Source organism: Carcharodon carcharias, chromosome 4 (assembly GCF_017639515.1).
Source record: "Carcharodon carcharias isolate sCarCar2 chromosome 4, sCarCar2.pri, whole genome shotgun sequence".
Classification (NCBI taxonomy): domain Eukaryota; kingdom Metazoa; phylum Chordata; class Chondrichthyes; order Lamniformes; family Lamnidae; genus Carcharodon; species Carcharodon carcharias.
Genome location: NC_054470.1, coordinates 114,921,531 through 114,942,190, shown reverse-complemented (window position 1 = coordinate 114,942,190; position 20,660 = coordinate 114,921,531). Strand labels below are relative to the sequence as shown.

Sequence of the window (20,660 nt, the reverse complement as noted above, 5' to 3'; positions counted from 1 at the left end):
CTCTGAATAAACTGAAGAATCAATTGGCAGAGAAGATGCAGCAATGTTCAAGGTTCCAGGAGGAAACCAACAGATACAAGAATGAGGCAGAAGAGCTGAAGAACCAGCTGAATGAAGCTAAAAAGGATTTGAAAGCAAAAGTCATAAAACTTTCCAAGATACGAGTAGATAATGAAATCATGGGCAGCTCAACTACTGAATTAAGACAAATTGAGATGTCACCTGAGAGAAGTCTGGCCAACAGTGAAGTTAAAATGAAGGCAGACACTAAACGCTGTGGTAAAAGAAGGAGATCAAAAGGAAGAAGGTCTGAAAAGACCATAGAAGGTGGGAATGAAAATGTTACCAGGTGAATTGTTGGAAACTAGACTTTGGTCATTTCCTATTTCACTACAGAACAACCCACAACACTATGACAGGAGCATCACCTGCAGAATTACTGATGAGGCACCATCTTCAAATAGGACTAAGCCTGATACGTCCCAATTTGGAGGGGAAGGTGGAGAAAAATCAAGGGAACCAAAAAGCAACTTATGATTTGCATAGTCGTGAGCGATAATTTACTGTTGGAGAAGCAGCATATGTAAGGAATTTCGGTGGAGGACCATAGTGGTTACCTGGTAAATTATGGTAAATGGTCCTGTGACCGAACCATTGTCATACCACGTGGAAGTGGAGGGCTGGATCACCTGTAAGCATGTGGATCATTTAAGAAGAAGGGAGATACCCCAACAAAATGGTGTTCCACCTGTAACTATTGCTGAACCTGTGATTCCTGTTGAAGTTGCTCAACCAAGGACAGACGTGCCCGATATCTCTGTCGGAGTGGAAGATACTGAACTGCCTATGCCTAATGAGGTACCTGATGTTAATGCAGTTCCAGAGAATGTAGTTCCTGCAAAAGAATCAGTTGTCATGGAGCTACAACATTCCACATCGATCAGGAAACTACCTGAAAGACTGAACTTGTAATTTCATGACCTGTGTAAATATTGCAATGTCGTGAGATAAATATCCTTGTAAACACAAAATGTACAGAAAAGTTAAAGGGGAGGGATGTAGTAATTATAGTTTTGATAAAAGTAGGACTGTAGCTTTAAGAATAATCCTGTGTTGTAAGATTCACATGATCTGTGTAAACCAATGAGTTAGCAGTGCAGGGAACCTCTAAGGGAGAGTTTCTCTTTAGTTATGGAGCTTGATGCGCACATGTAGTTGCTGCTGCTGTCTTGTAAATAAAGTTAAATATGTCCACCAAGGAAAGTTGCCTGGAAAATCAATTCTATAACAGAAGGTATTCAAAAAATATAAAGGGTTTTGATGAAGTGGACAGGGTGGAACTGTTTCCAGTGGCAGGAAGGTTGGTAATTAAAGGACACAAGTTAAAGGTAGTTAGCAAAAGAAGAAGTGACAATATGAAGAAACATTTTTTAAAACGCAGAAAGTTGTTAAGATCTGGAATGTGCTGCCTAAAAGGGTGGCGAGAGCAAATTCAATAATAACTTTCAAAAAGCAATTGGATACCTACTTGAAGGAGCAAAATTTTGCCAGGTTATGGGGAAAGAGCAGGGTTTTTTTTAATTCATTCATGGGACGTTGGCATCGCTGGCTAAGCCAGCATTTACTGCCCATTCTTGAGCACCTGTAGTCCATGTGGTGTAGGTACACCCACTGTGCTGCTAGGGAGGGAGTTCCGGGATTTTGACCCAGCAACAGTGAAGGAACGGCGATATATTTCCAAGTCAGGATGGTGAGTGGCTTGGAGGGGAACTTCCAGGTGGTGGTGTTCCCATGTGTCTGCTGCCCTTGACCTTATAGATGGTAGTGATCAAGGGTTTAGAAGGTCCTGTCGAAGGAGGCTTGGTGAATTCCTGCAGGGCATCTTATAGATGGTACACACTGCTGCTACTGTTCGTTGGCAGTGGAGAGAGTGAATGTTTGCGGATGGGGTGCCAATCCAACGGGTTGCTTTGTCCTGGACAGTGTCAAGTTTCTTTGGTGTTGGTGGAGATTCACTCATCCAGGCAAATGGAGAGTATTGAAGTCTTGAAGGTGTTGGATAGGTAAGATGTAGAGAAGATGTTTCAAACTGTGAGGAGTCCAAAGTCAAAAATATAAGACCATCACCAATAAATCCATTTAGGGATTCAGTAAAAACTTCTTTATCCAGACAGCAGTGAGAATCTGGAGCTAGCTACCGCAGGGAGTGTTTGAGGTGAATGAAGTGAATAGAATCGATACGTTTAAGGGGGAACCTAGATAAACACATGAGGGAGAAAGGAGTAGAAGGATATGCTGATAGGGTGAGATGAAGACAGGTGGGAGGAGGCTCATGTGGAGCATAAACGCCAACCAGATGGGCCGAATGGCCTGTTACTCTGCTGTACATTCGATGTCATTCAATATAAGCTGACACTACTCACCCGTGACTTGTGGCGACTGCACATGCCTGAAAGTGTTCTTATAGCAGAAATCATCATCTCTGGTTTTTTGGTTTCAATCAATTGCATCAGCAGATTAAGACCATTGTTTTGGAAAATCCGTTCAGCTCCTGCATCTTCTCTCGACAGTACAATCAAGTTATTTGCAGCCTGGTAAAAATAAATCAGTAAAAGGGAGAAAATTTAACATTTGAATGGCAAAAAATTGTGCGAACTAGTAATCTTAACACAGCTGGCAACAGAGCATAACTTGGCATTATGACTGATTGAGAATATCCCCCTGTTGAAAAGTCAAAAACTGTAAACACCATTGGGTGGAGTTGTCCCAGATTCGCACTAAGTGCGGTAGTGGGCGTGAAGAAAGACGTATTACCCGCCAGCTGGAGTGGTGGTTTTTTGTGCCACATCGTCCCCTCCCGCCTCATAAATAATGCAGTGCTGGATCGCTGGCAGAGCAGCCTATGATTCACCTGCCCTCCCATCACACCATGCCGCAAGTAATCCGGGCGTCCCTGCACAGAACTAACTCTCTCCAAGGGATCAGAAGCTGCTAGAAAGTCATGGCTGCCAAAGGGAGGAAACATGCTGCCCCCAAATTTAGCGACGCCTCCCTTGCTGGACGCAGTGGAGGCCCACCGTGAAGTCCTCTACTCCCTCTCTGGGTGAAGACCATCAAGGTCACCAATCCAGCATGGCAGTGGTGGTCAGTGGCAACACCCCAGAAAAGAGGACAGCCACCCAGTGCCAAAAGAGGATGAATGATCTCCTCCATTCCGCCAGGGTAAGTCACTCTTTTCATCACTCTCGACTCACACACTCACAAACCCATCACACATCCACAAGGTTCTCACTCACTGTCCGTTCAAGGGACATCACCATTCATTCTCTCACAACACCTTCATGTGTCCTGCAGGTCGTGTCCTCATCCCGTCCATGGCACCACTGACCACCCACACTTGCCAGGCATTCTTCTCATCTGGCCTGGCAGGCATCCTGCTTACCTTCTCTCCGTCTGTATGCAGGACAATCTGGCACACAACATAAGGCAGAGGTCACAGACTGGAGCAGGAATGCCCGACATCAAGGTCTTCACCGTCTTTAAAAATACAGTCATCCAGCTGGCCGGCGATGTTCTGGACTCTTCCTGTGCTGACAGTGAGGGTGATGCTCAACCAAATGAGGATCCAGCAGTGCAACATCCATCAGACAACTTGAGGGGGTCCACGAGCAAGGTCCTTGACTCAAGCCCCGAAGACACCTCAGAAGGAGAATCTCACAACACCCTAATTGAAGACCCATCAAAGCACTCACCCACATCCTTCACCAGCACAGAGACACACACCTCAGTGGAACCTAGTTCTAAAGTAGCCCCAGGGCCACAATCTGGTGAGCCCATCACACTGTCTGATCCACAGCAGGCGGAGGCAGGGACTGCCCAGGTTCCCGGCACTCGGAGGACTGCTGGAGGCCAGAATGTTGCTGAGTCCGAGTCAGATGATGAGTCTCTGGACTCGATCATGTCACAGTTGCTGGAGCTGCAAAGGCAAGATAGGGAGCATCCGGAAGGGATGTACACTGCACTCTTCTGATTGCAAGGCACGATGGAGGAGTCCGTCCACCTTCAGGCTGAGGTGAAAGCGCTGGCATGCCAATGCATCGAGTCAACAGTGGTAGGATGGCAGCCACCATGGAGACCTTGGTGAAGGACATCGGTCCTGCACTTCTGCACCGGCTGACTGCCATCGCTGACGCCATAATTGGTGCCAACAGTGTCAATGCGACGGGGGTGCAGGGCAGCTTGCTCTCCCTCCAGCTTCCCCATTCTCCTCAAGGAGTCAGCCAGGAGCCCTCAGACATCCATAGGGAGGAGGATCAGCAGGTGTACCCAAACCCCCCCAACTCCCAGGAGCGATTCACCCAGGTGACTCTGGGAGTGCCCGACCCATCCGGATTACCTCTTCCTGAGCCTCTAGTAAATCCAGGTTCACAGGCTGAGGAGGGTGCCACTGCCACACAGCAGGACCCCAAAAGCAGGCTGGGGCCCTCCAGGTCTCAGCCCTCCAGAGGACATCTGCCAAGGTCATCATAGACAAAACGTAGCAGTCAGCAGGCTGCCTCCATCTCTGCTGTGGATGTCCAGGGAGCACCAAGATGTAGCGGCAGGGTTAGGAAGGTTAAGAAGTTGTAACTCTTTTCGAGTTAAAAATATTAAACTAAATTAACAAAATTAAGGATAAATCAGGCACAGCCCCTAATTTAGGTCAGCTGTAAAACCAAAAACAAAGTTTAAAGGAAACTTACAACTTTAAACCAAAATGTGATAAAAGGGGTCAATAAAACACCCCAGTCCCCATGGTGCCCACCGAGCATGGAAGGCCTCGAGTGTGCCGGCAGACACCACGTGCTCCCTTTCCAAAGACATCCGGCCGCGAACGTAGCCGCGGAAGAGGGACAATCAATCGGGCGGGGCTCCCTTGTCGATCGCCCGCTGCCTGGACCTGTTAATAGCCAACTTGGCCAGGTCCAGGAGCAGGTTCATGAAGAGGTCCTCCTCCTTCCCGACCCCCTTCCGCACCGGGTGTCCATAGATCAGGAGCGTGGGGCTGAAGTGCAAACAAAACATTAATAATAGGTTCTTCAGGAAACTAAAAAGGGAGTGCAGCCTACCACACCCTATATATGCATGGTCCACGGACTCCACAAGACCGCAAAAAGGGCATGTGTCCTGGGAGTCCGTGAACCTATGCATCCTACGATTATAGGGGACTGCTGCATGCAACACCCTCCAACCCAGGTCCCCGATAGAAAGGGGGAGGACACCTCCGTAGAGGGCCTCTCATCGGGGGCCTCCACCGCCGGACGGCAACAAGGCACGCCAGGGCGTGTCTGGGTGGCGGACAAGGGCGAGAAAATGGAAGGTGTGCAGCAGCAGTCCGTACAAAAAGCTCCTCCGTGCCGTGCACGGCAGGAGGGTTCGGGGCCTGGGGCCAATGTGGAATTCTGACTGAACAGGGGAACGCTCAGACGGAAGACCACCGCGCACCTGGGCCACCTCAAGACCTAAAATAACATCAGGTCCGAGCACGACCGTTCTCAGGTCTTGGATGGCATCAGCTGCGACCTGGACACTCACAGACACGCGACGCGCCAACTCCTGTGGGAGCATCCAGCCCAGTCCTCCGCCACCCAGCACGTCCCCGATTCTGGTCACCCCTGCAGCCACAGCCCTCCTCTCCGCCAACCAGTGAAAAGGACGGAGGGGCGGATTCCTGAGCAGCGGTTCTCTGACGATAGCCGCTACTCCTGACAGGGGAGAGCTGCGTCGCGAGGTGACCATATTCCAGACTTTGATCAGGTCCTGGTAAAAGATGGGCAACGCCTGCAAGGAGCCACCGAGGCCCCTCTGCTCTATAAACAGGAGCTGCACGTCAGCTGCACAGCCTGGGCACAGGTATTACTCACTTGGACATAGTGTTCACTATTGTAAATAAACTCCCAAGAATGTCCCCTTGCTTGTGGCTCCATGAGGGATACTGGTCTAAACCTTAATAAAGACATTGTAAAGGGCTGTGAGCACCTCCCCCAGTGACATGGCCACCTTTCACAAGGGGACTCTACAACTTGCCCAGTTGGCCAATTGCTCTGCTTCCCCCTAAAATGCTCATTAATTTGCAGTATGTGCCATAGGGGTGAAATGTTTTGGAGCATTTGGCGGTGCTTTCATGCTTTTGCATTGCTTGAGTGGGCAGGAAAGCTTCAGAGGCCCAACTCCAAGCGAGTCAACGGAGCTGCTGCTGAACGGTCTCAGCTGTGGAAGAATGCTCACTTTTGACAAGCTTTTCCAAGTGCGTGGCGACTTCCCTCACACCCACCACCCTCCCTCCACACCCCTCTACCTGTCCCACACCCGGCATGATGCCCAACGCTAACTGGACCGGAAAATTCCGGCCATTGTTTCCTTACGGTCCTGTGCTAAGAACTTTGAGCTGGAAAGTGGAGGAAGGGTTCAAAGTGGGAAAGAGAAAGTGAGAGAGATAAAGAAAAAAAAATGAAGGAAAACAATAAAAAAGAACTGCACTTATATAGCACCCTTCATGACTTCTACGCTTTATAACCAAAGAAGTCCGTTTGAAGTATAGACATTGGCTGCCATGTTTCCTACAGTATGACAATCTACGCTTAGCATAGCACAGCAGTGTGATAATGATCTCAGTGATGTTGGTTGAGGGCTTAAATATTGCCCGGGACACTGGGAAGAACCCCCTGGCTTTCTTCAAAATATCAGGCATGGGGTCCTTTACATCCTCCCGAGTGGGCAGATGGGGCCAATCAGAAGACAGCACTACCAACAGCGCAGTGTTCCCACAGTACTGCACTCGGAGAGTTAACCTAGAATTCGTCCACAAGTCTCTGGAATATGTGGGCTTGAATGCATAGCATTCAGATCCAGAGTTGCGAGCTCTACCCACTGAGCCATAGCAGATCAGATTTGGAAATAACCCTAAGTGGCCAATGACACCAAAGCAAATATTTTGAGTCATTTAGAAAAAAGGAATTGAACAGAATTACATCAGTTGACAATAACACAGTCATTTTTTTTTAACAAAGTGAGCACTGATTTTCCTAATTATGTTTATTGGAATTGATAAAGACCTGCACTGAAAAAAGTGATGGAAGGAGTCATCAACAGTGCTATCAGGCTGCACTTGCTCAGCAATAACCTGCTCACTGATGCTTAGTTTGGGTTCTGCCAGGGCCACTCAGCTTCTGACCTCATTACAGCCTTGGTTCAAACACGGACAAAAGAGCTGAAATCAAGAGGCGAGGTGAGAGTGACTGTCCTTGACATCAAGGCAGCGTTTGACAGTGTGGCATCAAGGAGCCCTAGCAAAACTGGAGTCAATGGGAATCGGGGGGAAAATCTCCGCTGTTGGAGTCACACCTAGCACAAAGGAATATGGTTGTGGTTGTTGGAGGTCAGTCATTTCAGCTCCAGGACATCACTGCAGGAATTCCTCAGGGTAGTGTCCTAGGCCCAACCATCTTCAGCTGCTTCATCAATGATCTTCCTTCCATCATAAGGTCAGAAGTGAGGATGTTCGCTGATGATTGCACAATGTTCAGCATCATCTGTGTCTCCTCAGGTACTGAAGCAGTCCACGTCCAAATGCAGCAAGACCTGGACAATATCCAGGTTTGGGCTGACATGTGGCAAGTAACATTCATGCCACACAAGTGCCAGGCAATGACCATCTCCAACAAGAGAAAATCTAACCATTACCCTTTGACATTCAATGGCATTACCGTAGCTGAGACCCCACTATCAATGTCCTAGGGGTTACCATTCACCAGAAACTGAACTGGACTAGCCATATAAATACTATGGTTACAAGAGCATGATAAAGGCTAGGAATCCTGCGCTGAGTAACTCAGCTCCTGACTTCCCAAAACCTGTCCACCATCTTCAAGGCATAAGTCAGGAGTGTGATGGAATACTCCTCACTTGCCTGGATGAGTGCAGCTCCCACAACACTCAAGGAGTTTGACATCATCCAGGACAAAGCAGCCCGCTGGATCAGCACCACATCCACAAACATTCACTCCCTCCACCAACAACACACAGTAGCAGCAGTGCGTACCATCTACAAGATTCACTGCAGGAATTCACCAAGGTTCCTCAGGCAGCACCTTCCAAACCCACGACTGCTACCATCTAGAAGGATAAGAGCAGCAGGTAGATGGGAACATGACTACCTGGAAGTTCCCCTCCAAGCTACTCACCATCCTGATTTGGAAATATATCACCGTTCCTTCACTGTCGCTGGGTCAAAATCCTAGAACTCGCTCCCTAACAGCACTGTGGGTGTACCTACACCACGTGGACTGCAGCGGTTCAAGAAGGCAGCTCACCACCACCTTCTCAAGGGCAACTAGGGATGGGCAATAAATGTTGGCCCAGCCAGTGATGTCCACATCCCGTAAATGAATTTTTAAAAAAGTTTTTAATTGTGATTTTTTAAAATTTGTATCAGCACATTAAAACTTAATTTAGGATTATTTTATAAAATATGTTACAACAACTCATAGTGTCAGATAATTTGGGTTTGGTCCTAGTTACACTTGAAATGGTTTCTGCAGATTCCCAATAAGCTGAGGTTTGTCAGAATGTGCAGTGCAGGTTTCCATGTGATTTGGAAGCCAATTGCATAGAAAGCAGGAAGTTTATAAGCAAACATTAATTCACGTAGAAGTGAGTGGTCCTGTCCCGAGATTGACCTAGGGGTGGATTTTATGAAGTACGGTGGTCCCCGTGTGCCCACTTACAATCCCAACAACTGCCATACAGTAACTTAATGCTGGGAGCAGCATTAATGCTGAAAGGCAAGACATCCACCCACCCCCAGTGGAAAGTCACGTCTGAGAGAGCTGCTGGCCAACCGGAAGACTAGTAGCTCTGGAGTCCTAGCAACTCCACCAGGAGTGGTGGCCACTGCTGGGACTACAGGCAATCCCACTAAGCGAAGAGCCCAGATAAGTCTCGCCAGGGCCTGCCAACCTGGCCTTGGCAAGGGGGGGTCTGTGGGGATTGGGGGCCAGGTTCAAGAGGCCAGAAGGGAGGGTTAAAGGAGTGGGGGGGAGGGGTGACCTTGATGTGCCTCCGATGGGCCCAAGAGGTCCTCAAAAGGAGGCTCCCCTCCCTGCCTGACATCAGTTCACACAGCTAAAGCTGCCGGGCTTCCTGCACGGTGTGTCTCTCTCCCTGCTGCAGGTAAAATACTGGCAGAGGTTAAGGAGAAATAAGGTGTTCAAAGTCATGTAGGGTTTTGTTAATAAAGAGAAACTGTCCAATTATCGAAACCCTTCAACATTTTGAACACCTCTATCAATTCTCCCAATCTCCTACTGTGCTCTAAGGAGAGCAATCTTAGCTTCTCAAGTCTCTCCACTTAACTAAGGTCCCTTATCCCTGGTACCATTTTGGTAAATCTACTCTCGACCCTCTCCGAGACTTTGACATCATTCCTAAAGAGTGATGCCCAGAATTGACCACATTACTCCAACTGGGACCCAATCAACAATTCATAAATGATCAGCATACCATCCCTGCTTTGGCACTTTGGACCTCTTTTTATAAAACTATGGATCCCATTAAGAGCCTTTTCAAATGTTCCTGCCAGCTTCAAAGATATAAGTACATTTAGATCCAGGCCTCTCTGTTCCATCCCTGTGGTAAAGTGAGGTACCCTGTCCCTTTAAGAGAATGCAAGTGTACTGATCATGTGACAGCACTGACGAATCACTGTACAAAATGAGCAACTGGGAACGGTAAGCCTGTTAGACTGTACCTCTGGAGGTTTCCGTGTGAGCACGTATGATCTGGCACTCTGTCCTATGTCTCAATGAACCATCACTGTTTATTTTTACACCAGTCTCTCCTCATTATTGGTTGCAAGCAGCAATTGATGAGAATGTAGTTAGAGTTTGGTTGACCAACAAACTCATTTACCCAAGTCATAAAATTCCCCTCTTTAAAATTGAGCTACTTAGTTCAAATACAGGAATGTGGGGAGGCCAAGAAAGAAAAGAGCAAATCCCGCCTTCAGCCAATGCAAAGAAAATTGAAAACTGGACAAACCTTTTCCTTCCTTTCTTTGTCAATGTCTTCATCAAGTAAGACCTCAAACATCCGTTCCACCCTGGAATCTGTGGAGAACTGAATCTTTAACTGTTGGAGGAGAACGATGTATAGTCATTTATTCAACACATAGCCAGTAAAATGTTTAATTTGATAAATTAGATAAAAGGCAAAGAAACCAGACTATAGAAGAACCATTTCCCAAGGTTTAAAATCACATAGCAACATCTGTTTAGGAATTGACTCTTCATTCATTCAGTGGGTAATCTCAGAGCTTACATGCAAGTATGGGACTGCTACATCAATAAACGTAGAATCACACAGAACTTTATGGCACAGAATCAGGCCATCAAAATTATATTGAGCAACTTGTTTCCATTTTTATTTTGAAAAGTAGAATCCGTTTTGGTCTGAAATTTGGTAAATGGTGAGGTGAGCTCTTAAAAACATTTCCATTTGTTTTTCAGAGGGTTTGGGTGGGCATCAGTCCAATAGTACAGGACGTCGTCAATGATTTATTATCTCGTGCTCGCTTTCAAAATGTAGCACTAAAGCTACGCACTGTTAAAAATAAAGCAATGAATTCTGCACCTTATCCTGGATGTCATGATTCAGGCGCCTCAATGTTTCTTGAAACGTCTTGTTTTTGGGCTCCATCGTTGCACATCTCTGGACATCTTTGAAAGCTTGATCAAGCTTCCCCAGTTTCTCCAGTGCCTGACTACGCCTGTAGAGAGCTTTGATGTCTGACGCATCTACATCAATAGCTAACAAAAGAAGCAATGTGTGTTTTTTTAAGATAAATATTTATCACCTTTCTTTGCAGCACAGCAGCAATTTGTATTTATATAGCGCCTTTAACATGGTGAAACATTCCAATCCATTTCACAATAACATTTTCAGACAGAGTTTGACATTAAGCCACATAAGGAGATATTAGGACCAAAAGCTCGGTCAAAGGGGTAGGTTTTAAGGAACCTATCCTTTGTTTTAAAGAACAAAAAAAGAGGAAGAGAGATGGAGAGGGTTGGGGAGAGAACTCCAGAGCTTAGGCACAGCCTCCAATGGTGAAGCGATGGAAATTGGGGATGTACACGAGGCCAAAATTGGCAGAGTGCAGAGATCTTAGAGGGTTGTGGGGCTGGAGGAGATATTACAGAGATAGGGAGGGAAAAGGGCCATGGAGGGATCTAAAAACAAGGATGAGGATTTTAAGATCAAGGCATTGCCAGATTGAAAGGCAGAAAGTCACTTTACCTCTTGAGGCATCTGACGCTGCTGGCACATAGTTTTCCTTTAAGGAAGAAGAAAGAATGAGGTTTAATTACGACCAGGTTTCATTACATTTCTGAGCCATCTTTTGTACAATTCACCATAATACAGTAGCGACATGGGGCAGAGCTTAACGTCCCGTGGGCGGGTGTGTGCCCAACCCGATCGGGTGTAAAATTGTGGGGGATGACGTTGGGCGAGCATCCCTCCGTCATCGCGCATTCACACAAAATTTCGCTCAGCGAGAGTGCAAAAAGTTGGAAGCGCACCCATCAACAATTAAGGGGGTAATTAAGCCCAGTACCAGTGCAATTTTCTATGATCTTTGTGGTCCGTCCAACCTTACGGTTGTCGAACAGGCGAATCAGCCAGGCGGCCTTTACATTTTTCATCAAACCTCATCCAAGGGCAGAATGAGGTTCCTGTTAGGAAATAAAATTAAAATAAATACCTGGGGACGGTATTTTAATGAGGTATGCTTTCAGGTGCTTGATTGTGATGCATGGACATTGTTTTGCAGCTTTTTACAGCTTTATTTCATTATTTGCAGGTCTGCAGCTCCCTGAGGCAGCTGTCTGCCTTCGGGGAGCTCTCTCGCAGCGCACACCTGCACCCACGGTGACATCATCGCCCGCCCTCTTCCCGCCCCCACCCCGGCAGCGCTGAGCTCCTCAGCGTGCATTTCACACTGGTTGGCCATTAATTAGCCAGCCAGTGTGAAACTGCGGTTAGGGGCCGAATGCGGTCGGGGACCTGTTTCCCGGCTGCTCCCGGGCCTGCTCATCGCGTGTGTCGAACGACCGAAAAATTCAGGCCATAGGCTGAATAAACAGCGAACAGTTTACGACCCTCCTGCCTCTAGAAACAGTTTCTCCTTATTTACCCTATCGAAGCCCTTTGTAATTTTGAACACTTATGTTAGATCTGCCCATAACCTTCCTTGCTGTAAGGGGAACAATCGCAGCTTCTCCAGTCTCCCCGAAGCATCAAATCCATTGTTTTGGACTCTGGGACATTGACAGCCACGATGGTCATTTCAGTTAATGCATAATAGCAAACATCAACAAAAGGTTAAGAGTTTTTGAGATAACCCTGCAAGTTTATCGAATGACAATTTTGACATTGATCACTGGAAAGTAATTAATTATGTATAACTAATTATAATTAATGTATATTAAATGTATAATTAATGAAGTATAATGAACAGTGACTTTACTTAGGAATAAATATATTCTGTTTTCTCACTGGGTTTCAATCCTAGTTGATGTTAATTCTGGAACAGTCAGATCCCACAGTGAAACCTGGCTTGATAGATCTCAACTTTTATGTTTTTTTTAGAAACCATGGAGGTAAATTGCTGAACAAATTGACAGGAGTCTGCTGATAAATTTTTAACATAAAGAATAAAACATTTATTAAACAAGAAAAATGAACTATTTTACACCAGACAAAAAGGTTGGAAAGATCTCAATACAAAGACAAGAAAATGATTCGAATATTCACTGTTCCTTCATCCCAGCCATATCCTTACCACCACATGAAAATTTGAAAAGATAAAACAATTTATCCTGTCTATCTTATATTCTAATATTCAGGGTAAGTACCCGGTACATGTGAACCAACTGGCAAACTGTGGTCAGACACACCACACTCCAAAGTAATTGACAGATGTGACCAAAGTAAATTTTATGGATTTGTCAACAACCCACCCAGAAAATTGTCACACTGTGAGCCAACCAGTCTCACTGAAACTCTGTCTTTCTCACAAGGGTTTCCAACTTACACATTTAAAACTCGCCTAGGAATTCTTTCCCACGCGTCGCCCTCCATGGGGCGGCTTCAACAAGGATTCGCCCCCAGGATTTCAATCTCACCTCCTGAGATTCTTTTCTCCTGGATCCCCGTGTACACTCAAGCTTCACATTCCAAGCACACTTTCAGATCTTCAGCCGTGCCAAGCAGAACACCACTGCTCCAAAGAGTACCACAGCACGGAGTCACCAACCTTTGGCTGTCCTCTCGGATCTTCAGCCTTCTAAGTCCACTTTGCTTCAAGTCTGCTCCTGCAGCTCTCTCTTTTTAATTCAGAGTAAAAAAGTATCCCATTTGATTGGCACCCCATCCACAAACATTCACTCCTTCCACCACTGATGCACAGTGGCAGCAGTATTTATTATCTACAAGATGCACTGCAGCAATTCACCAAGGATCCTTAGACAGCACCTTCCAAATCCACTACATAAGAACATAAGAAATAGGAACAGGAGTAGACCATTCAGCCCCTCGAGCCTGCTCCATCATTCAATAAGATCATGGCTGATCTGATTGTGTTTCGATTTCCACATTCCCATCTAACCCCAATAATCTTTGATTCCCTTGCCAAACAAGAACATATCTACCTCTTCCTTAAAAATATTCAATGACCTCGCCTCCACCACCTTCTGAGACAGAGAGTTCCAAAGTCGCACAACACTCTGAGAGAAAATTTTTTTTCTCTGTCCTAAAAGGGCGACCCCTAATTTTAAAACAGTGTCCCCTAGTTCTGGACTCACCCACAAGAGGAAACATCCTTTCCACGTCCACCTTGTCAATGCCGTTCAGGATCTTGTATACTTCAATCAAATTACCCCTCACTCTTCTAAACTTTAGTGGAAACAAGCCCAGTCTGTCCAACCTTTCCTCATAAGACAACCCACTCATTCCAGGTATCAATCTATTAAACCTCCTCTGAACCACCTCCACTGCATTTACATCCTTCCTTAAATGAGGAGACCAAAACTGAACACAGTATTAGAGGTGCATTCTCACCAATGCCCTGTATAACTGAAGCATAACACCTTTACTTTTATATTCAATCCCTCTCGTAATAAAGGATAGCCTTCTTAATCACTTGTTGTACCTGCATCCTAAGTCATTTTTTGTGTCTCATGTACTAGAGCTCCTAGATCCCTCTGCAGCTCAGAATTATGCAGCCATTCTCCATTTAAGTAATACGCTGCTTTTCTTTGTTCTTCCTGCCAAAACGAACAACTTCACATTTTCCCACATTAAACTTCATTTGATAGATCTTTGCCCACTCAGTCAACCTATCTATATCTATCTGCAACCTCATCATGTCCTCTTCACAACATACTTTCCCACCTATCTTTGTGTCATCTGCAAATTTACTATGTCTTCACTCCCCTCATCTAAGTCATTGATGTAAATTGTAAATTGTAAAAAGTACAGACCCCTGTGGGATGCCACTCATCACATCCTGCCAATCAGAAAAGGACCCATTTATGCATACTCTCTTCTTTCTACCAGCCAGCCAATCTTCTTTTCATGCTAATATGTTATCCCCCTATGCCATGCGCTTTTACTTTCCATAATAATCTTTGATGAGGCACCTTATCAAATGCCTTCTGTAAATCCAAGTACAGTGCATCTACAGGCTCCCCTTTATCCACTGCGCATGTTAATCCTTCAAAAAACTCCAATAAGTTGGTTAAACATGATTTTCCTTTCACAAAACCATGCTGACTTTTCTCGGTTACCTTGAGCTCTTCTAAGTGCCCAGCTATAACCTCCTTTATGATCAATTCTAATATTTTTCCCATGACAGATGTCAAGCTAACAGGCCTATAGTTTCCTGTTTTCTGCCTTCCTCCCTTCTTGAAAAGAGGGGTTATATTTGCTACTTTCCATTCTGATGGAACCTTTCCAGAATCTAGCGAGCTTTGGAAAATTCAATCATATTGTGGTCGCTGCTACCTAGCGATGCTTTTACTCTGAGGTTATTAATTATTCCTGTCATGTTACTCAATGCCAAGTCTAATATAACCTGCTCTCTGGTTGGTTCCAGAACATGCTGCTCTAAGAAACTATTTCAAAAGCATTCTAAGAACTCCTCACCCAGGCTACTGCTGCCAATCTGACTTTTCCAGTTGATGTGTAGATTAAAATCACCCATGATCATTGCCCTTTATCACAAGCACACAATATTTTCTCTTGAATACTTTGTCTTACACTGTGGCTACTGTTAGGGAGCCTGTAGACCACTCCCACTAATGACTTTTTTCCCCTGTTATTCCTCATCTCCACACAAACTACATCCTGATCTCCTGAACAAAGGTCATCTCTAATTATTGCACCAATGCCCTCTTTGATTAACAATGCTACTCCTCCACCTTTACCTAGCTTCCTAAAATTCTTGAATGTCATGTACCCTTCAATATTAAGGACCCAATCTTTGTTGTCCTACAGCCACGTCTCCATAATTGCTCTCAGATTATATTTATTTACTTCAATGTGGGCCATCAATTCATTTACTTTGTTATGAATGTGATGTGCATTCAGATGGAATGCCTTCAGTTTTGTCTTTTTGTTACCTTTGTAGCATCTAGTTTTGACTGTTGATGTATTCTTAGGTTTTTTTCTCTCTGTCCCTTCCTGCCATTCTCTGACCTTCATTTCTCATATTACTATTTTGCTCTCCTGTCTTGACTCTACACCCTGAATTGCTACCTCTACCCACATTTGATCCTTCACCCCACTTACTTAGTTTAAAACTCTCTCCACTTGCCTAATTATGCAATTTGCGAGAACACTTGTCCCACCACAGTTCAGGTGTAAACCGTCACAACGGTACAGATCCCACTTTCCCCAGTACTGATGCCCCAGTGCCCCACAAACCAGAACCAACTTCTCCCACGCCAGTCTTTGAGCCACGCTTTTGTCTCTCTGATCTTATTTGTCCTATGCCAATTTGCACGTGGCTCAGGTAATAATCCAGAGATTATTATCTTTGGGGTTCTGCTTCTTAATTTGGTACCTAGCTCCTCATAATGACTTTGCAGAACCTCTTTCCCAGTTCTACCTATGTCATTGGTAACTACATAGACCTGGAAAATTGGATCCTCCCCCTCCCACTGCAAGTTCTTCTCCAGTCCTGGGCAGATGTCCCAAACCCAGGCAACATAGCCTTCTGGACTCTCACTCTTTGCTGCAGAAAACAGTGCCAATCCCCCTCACTATACTGTCCCCTACTACCACTACATTCCTTTTTGCTCCCCCCGCTTTCATAGCTTCCTGTACCACAGTGCCATGGCCAGACTGCTCATCCACTCTGTAGACTTCACTTTCATCCACACAGGTTGTGAGCACCTCAAACCTGTCTGACAATTGCAAAGGCTGAGGCTCCTCCCCTCTGCCTGCTCAGTCCCATTACCTGCCTCACGGATAGTGGCACCCTCCTGTCCCTCACTGCTGACCAAAACAGATGGCCCTCTTCTAAGAGGTGTGACTGTCTTCTGGAACACAATATCCAGGTATTTCTCCCCCTCCCTTATGTTGCGCATCTAGAAGGACAAGGGCAGCAGACACATGGGAACACCACCATCTGGAAGTTCCCCTCCAAGCCATACACCATCCTGACTTGGAAATATATCGCCGTTCCTGGGTCAAAATCCTGGAACTCCCTCCCTAACAGCACTGTGGGTGTACCTATGCCACATGGACTGCAGTGATTCAAGAAGGCAGCTCACCACCACCTTCTCAAGGGCAGCTAGGGATGGGCACAAAAACGCTAGCCTAGCCAGCGAAGCCCACATCCCATAAACAATTTTTTTTTAAAGTTGCTCTGCTCCTTTTTCTCAACTTTGTTTAACAGGATCTCTGTCCTTGACCTTTACCTGGGACAGTCTTTAGGGATCTGTTTCTGTCCCACTCCCTTGTTTAGGACCTTCTTCTTGGTTTGGGACCTCCCCCTGCCCCCTCCCCCATACCCTGCACCCTGGGACACCTTCTCGGCAATGATGCTCCTCTTCAGGCCTCCTGACCTGCACACATGGGACCAGTTCCCAGTCAGTGCATGTGCAGAAGTCCTGGGGCTGCTGGGAACTGGAGTTCCTGAACTCCAAGGTAAGCAAGTTTTGCAACACTTGTAATTAAATTGTTAATATGTACATGAGGACCGTGTTTATGATTTCACTACAAATAGTGAACAGAAGAAATTCTGCCACCCATCCTCCAGATTCTATACTCCTCCAGGAAACTAAAGTTCAGGTGCAAGATTGACATACGTGACATTTCATTTCACACTGCAATCAGCCTCCCACTCTCAGCTGAGTTTGACCACCCACATGTATGTCAATTACTCCTTAATTGTTAATATCAGTGTGTAAATGTCACTTCCATTACATTGAGATAACCAAAACACAGAGTGAATGAGCATTTGCCAGGAACGGTTGCAGTCGTTTAGAAGGAAATGTTGTGATGTGGTGCTTACCTTTTTCAAATGGCTTGCTGCTCGGTTTCTGTAAAGTACAGCGATGACTTTCTTGTCCTTGGTCAGTTGAATAGCTTTTGTGTAGTATTCAATCGCTTTGTCATAGTCCTCCTTCTGAAAGCATTCATTGCCGTTCTCTTTTAACTGAAGTGGGTCTTCCATCTGAAACCAATGTAAAGCAGGAAGGCTATAGGAAGAGATAACTAACTGTACTGCGAAAAAGCAACAGCAAAGTAAATTTCAAGGGCAGCCATTCAATTGTCCTGCCTGTTTTGTTCTTTACCATGTGACGTATGGAACATGATGATGTCGACACAAGGAGGGAGCTACCTGGGCATACGCAGAATTAAAACATTCCAACTCTGTACAAGCTTCAACCTCCCAATTCCCAAGATAGAGAATAGGGATTTACCTTCTATGCCTTAAACTAATCATTGAATTCTCTGACCAGTGGAGGTGTTAATTACTGGGTATGTACAGCATCATTCATAAAATCATACAGGATAGGGGGATGTCATTTGGCCCATTGTATCCATGCAAGCTCTTTGAAAGAGTGCTCCAATTAGTGTCATGTTCTTTCCCCATTGTCCTGTGAACATTTTTCCTTTCAAGCATTCATCAAATTTCCCCTTTGAAAGTTACTATTGAATTTGTATCTCCTATGTACTGCAATGAAAGTGTCAGCCCAGATTTTATACTCAAGTCTCTGGAGTGGGACTTAAATCCACAACCATCTGACTCAGACCTGAAAAAACAACCCACTGAGCTATGCAATTCTGACACTTTGTAGGCTGGTGTTATGCATTCCTATTAACAAAAATCACATTCTCATGAACCTCACATTTTAAAATTATAGGGCAAAAACAAATCTGTTCTGTTTCTTTTTCAACTGTAAAAAAATACAGCCCTAACTTCAAAAGCTCTAATAGAAAAATACCATTATAAAGCTGTTCGACCAATCACATTAAAACGTTCCCCTGCTCAATTGCTACAGGTTGGAATTCACTGTGATTTGTAACGTTCAACTCCTCAAAAGGAAATCGCCAACCCGTGGATTCCGTGACACACAAAACAACTTCACTCCTTACCACAAACCCAAAGTTTCTTCTTCAAATAATCTGGCCTCCCCGAAATGGCTCTGAGCCATACCTAGCGATGAACTTAGCCAAGGGTATTAGTGTGTAAGGTATACAGTTTCAAGCAAAACTCAAGAATCACATTTGTAGCAGTATAGCTCCGATTGCTCCCTTTTGCTAGCACTTCAATGAGCTACTTCAGTTCCATTCAACACAAACTTAACCTGGATTAATCAAAGTTGATTGAGAAAAAACAATGGGCATCCAGCTGCTTCTTAACTTCATGCCCCAGATGTGAACTTTAATTTTGCTTCTTGCAAAACTAAATTGAACACACACACGTGCACACTGTTGACATGGGTTTTGTTGGCAGCAAGATAGTTTGTTAGATTAAATACATGGTTATATTGCCATGAGGTTGCCCCAGAAAGATCAAACGTTCCTCCGGTTCAGATCATTTTGAAGTTATTATTTACATTTCAGCAAGACTTTCATCAGAAAGTGAAACAAAAAAAAATCTCAAACTCTCATTATTGAAGGTTAGAAAGCTGAGCTTACACACTGCAGGCAGGAATGCTGTCACAAGTACTTTTAGTTCTGTTCACAGTCTGTGTCAGAACCAAATAACTTCAAGAAAACATGAGGGACTAACTTCATCACCGTCAATATAAATACAACAGAGACAAGGAAACTAGAATGGTTTGCAGAATTGTTATTACTGTCCAGCTTACCATTTTTGAACTATACTAGAATCATTAAATACACCAAAGGAAAGCTCCACTTGTAAAATTCACAATAGCACATGCTTGATGGTATCTTGCTAGCTTCAGTGCCTTGCAACCTACCATATTTGGGCAGCATTTGCCGACAGTGTGCCCTCACTCACAGCTGCCCAAGCAGATATTTAATTGTTGGTTCAGTTACCCGCAATCAAAACTTTAAAGCACTTTTGCAATTTTATGCAATTTAAAATAGAAAGAGCTTGAAATGTACAAGCCAAGGCCCATTAGGTCGCAAAATGAGTATAAAGCAGGCTAATGATGATTCAGGTGGAGATCCTGCACCAGAACTGTGAAAGGATTTATCCACAAAGCAATAATCCTTCTATTGATCTGCCTGATTGCCCTGCTTTGTACTTGTTTTAATTTCAGGATTTCATCATTTTTACCTGTATCTTTTCAGGTGTTTGCCGTAACTGATTGAAAGAAATTCAAAATGTTGCAAACGTTGCTCCAAGCGGCTGCTTACGTCTGCAGTGGACTTACTGAACGGGAAGCACCAACTTGATTGGTATATTGTGTGCTGCGCCACACTTCTTTGTACACTTCTAATCTGACCTGTTCAGTCCATATATATCTCACTGAAATGGGCCAAGGCCAGAGTAATGATAAAGGCATCATTGGGGGCATTTATTGCCCACAAAGAGCTATTATTTTAACAACAGCTTTGCCATTGTCAGTAGCAGAAACTAATAGATACAATCTGAAAATAATAATACCACATGATACTACCCACAAGGCCATTTGGATTTAATTGTCTGGGAATAGTTTATTTGTAATGTTTACCAGACCCCTTCTAAATGAAGTTAGCACTGTCCATTTCTATTTCAAGGACAGGGAGACAGCTGAGGATTGGGAACAAGTGCTGTGACTGACATAGAGACAACTGTTAGCAGCTGCTCCATCCAGAGTGTTCTAGTAACTTCCTGAAATGTGATTTTTTTAAATACTTTCACAGACATCAATTACTAGGTTTTATGTAGCAGCATCTCCAGATTCTCCTGAACGTTCTGCAGGATGTGCAACCCAACTTGTAAACAGCTAAGGGTGCTATGTATACACCAGTTGTTGTTTTTGAAGGGGTGAAAGGTTTAAAAGGCTGGTAACTCTTGCGTTGCAATTAACATGGGTCCAGCTAATTGATTAACATGGGGAGATTTTCTGTCTAGTAATCAATGAGTATTTGGA

At 44.8% G+C, this 20,660-nt stretch overlaps 1 protein-coding gene across 5 annotated transcripts in view; it reads right to left on the bottom strand.

Moving 5' to 3' along the window:
* Positions 1 to 20,015, bottom strand: part of unc45b (unc-45 myosin chaperone B) — a 57,949-nt gene extending 37,934 nt beyond the window's left edge. For 3 of the 5 annotated variants that reach the window (XR_005942827.1, XM_041186301.1, XM_041186304.1), the window contains exons 1-6: positions 19,862 to 20,015; positions 17,618 to 17,779; positions 11,335 to 11,371; positions 10,669 to 10,844; positions 10,078 to 10,167; positions 2,424 to 2,591 (exon numbers count right to left, since the gene is read on the bottom strand). Coding sequence is in view for 4 of the 5 variants with exons in the window: in XM_041186301.1 (XP_041042235.1) it covers positions 2,424 to 2,591; positions 10,078 to 10,167; positions 10,669 to 10,844; positions 11,335 to 11,371; positions 17,618 to 17,779 (633 nt within the window). In the remaining variant the exon portion in view is untranslated. Of the gene's footprint in view, positions 1 to 2,423; positions 2,592 to 10,077; positions 10,168 to 10,668; positions 10,845 to 11,334; positions 11,372 to 17,617; positions 17,805 to 18,917; positions 18,941 to 19,861 lie in introns of those variants that run through there. The other 2 variants (XM_041186302.1, XM_041186303.1) reach the window with 2 other exon arrangements.
* Positions 20,016 to 20,660: the final 645 nt, after the last annotated feature.